General features: G+C 62.0%; 1 protein-coding gene across 1 annotated transcript in view; it reads right to left on the reverse strand.

Annotated features, from left to right (window-relative positions):
• LOC104836573 (serine/threonine-protein phosphatase 2A 65 kDa regulatory subunit A alpha isoform-like) overlaps nt 1-783 on the reverse strand; it is a gene marked incomplete at its 3' end in the record, with an annotated part of 14,399 nt that extends 13,616 nt beyond the window's left edge. The window contains exon 1 of the mRNA XM_010575237.1: nt 766-783. Within this exon, the coding sequence (XP_010573539.1) occupies nt 766-783 (18 nt within the window). The remainder of the gene's footprint in view (nt 1-765) is intronic.
• Between the last annotated feature and the right edge of the window lie 37 nt (nt 784-820).

The following is an 820-nucleotide window of genomic DNA, read 5'->3' on the forward strand; positions in this document are numbered from 1 at the left end:
ATCCCAGTATGAGCTAGGGTCCTCCCAGTAAGCACTGGGAGACTCCCAGTATGACCTGGGGCCCTCCCAGTAAGCACTGGGAGACTCCCAGTATCAACTGGGACCCTCCCAGTATGACCTGGGAGCAGCCCCAGCCCCGGCATCCCACCCCACTATCACGGTTCTGCCCCATTGCAATGGTGCTCTGCATATTCACTATCCCAGTATGACCTGGGGTCCTCCCAGTATGAGCTAGGGTCCTCCCAGTAAGCACTGGGACCCTCCCAGTATGACCTGGGGCCCTCCCAGTAAGCACTGGGAGACTCCCAGTAAGAACTGGGACCCTCCCAGTATGACCTGGGAGCAGCCCCAGCCCCGGCATCCCACCCCACTATCACGGTTCTGCCCCATTGCAATGGTGCTCTGCATATTCACTATCCCAGTATGACCTGGGGCCCTCCCAGTAAGCACTGGGAGACTCCCAGTAAGAACTGGGACCCTCCCAGTATAAAGTGGTGCCTTCCCAGTATGATCTGGGGCCCTCCCAGTATAAACTGGTGCCTTCCCAGTATGATCTGGGGCCCTCCCAGTAAGCACTGGGCCCCCCTCCCCCGCCGCTCCGCACCCCCACTATCCCATCATCCCCTGCGGGCCTGGGGGAATATATCCCATGATCCCCCGCGGGACAGGGGAGGATATATCCCATCATCCCCCGGGACAAGGGGGGGATCGATCCCGTCGTGCCCCGCGGCGCGGTGAGACGGCGGCGGAAGGGGCGGGGCCTACCTGGGGCCAATCCAACATGGCGGCCAGGAGCTGCCCCGTCTGGTTACAGTCGTCG

Source organism: Haliaeetus leucocephalus, unplaced genomic scaffold (genome assembly GCF_000737465.1).
Source record: "Haliaeetus leucocephalus isolate CR32 unplaced genomic scaffold, Haliaeetus_leucocephalus-4.0 Scaffold455, whole genome shotgun sequence".
Classification (NCBI taxonomy): domain Eukaryota; kingdom Metazoa; phylum Chordata; class Aves; order Accipitriformes; family Accipitridae; genus Haliaeetus; species Haliaeetus leucocephalus.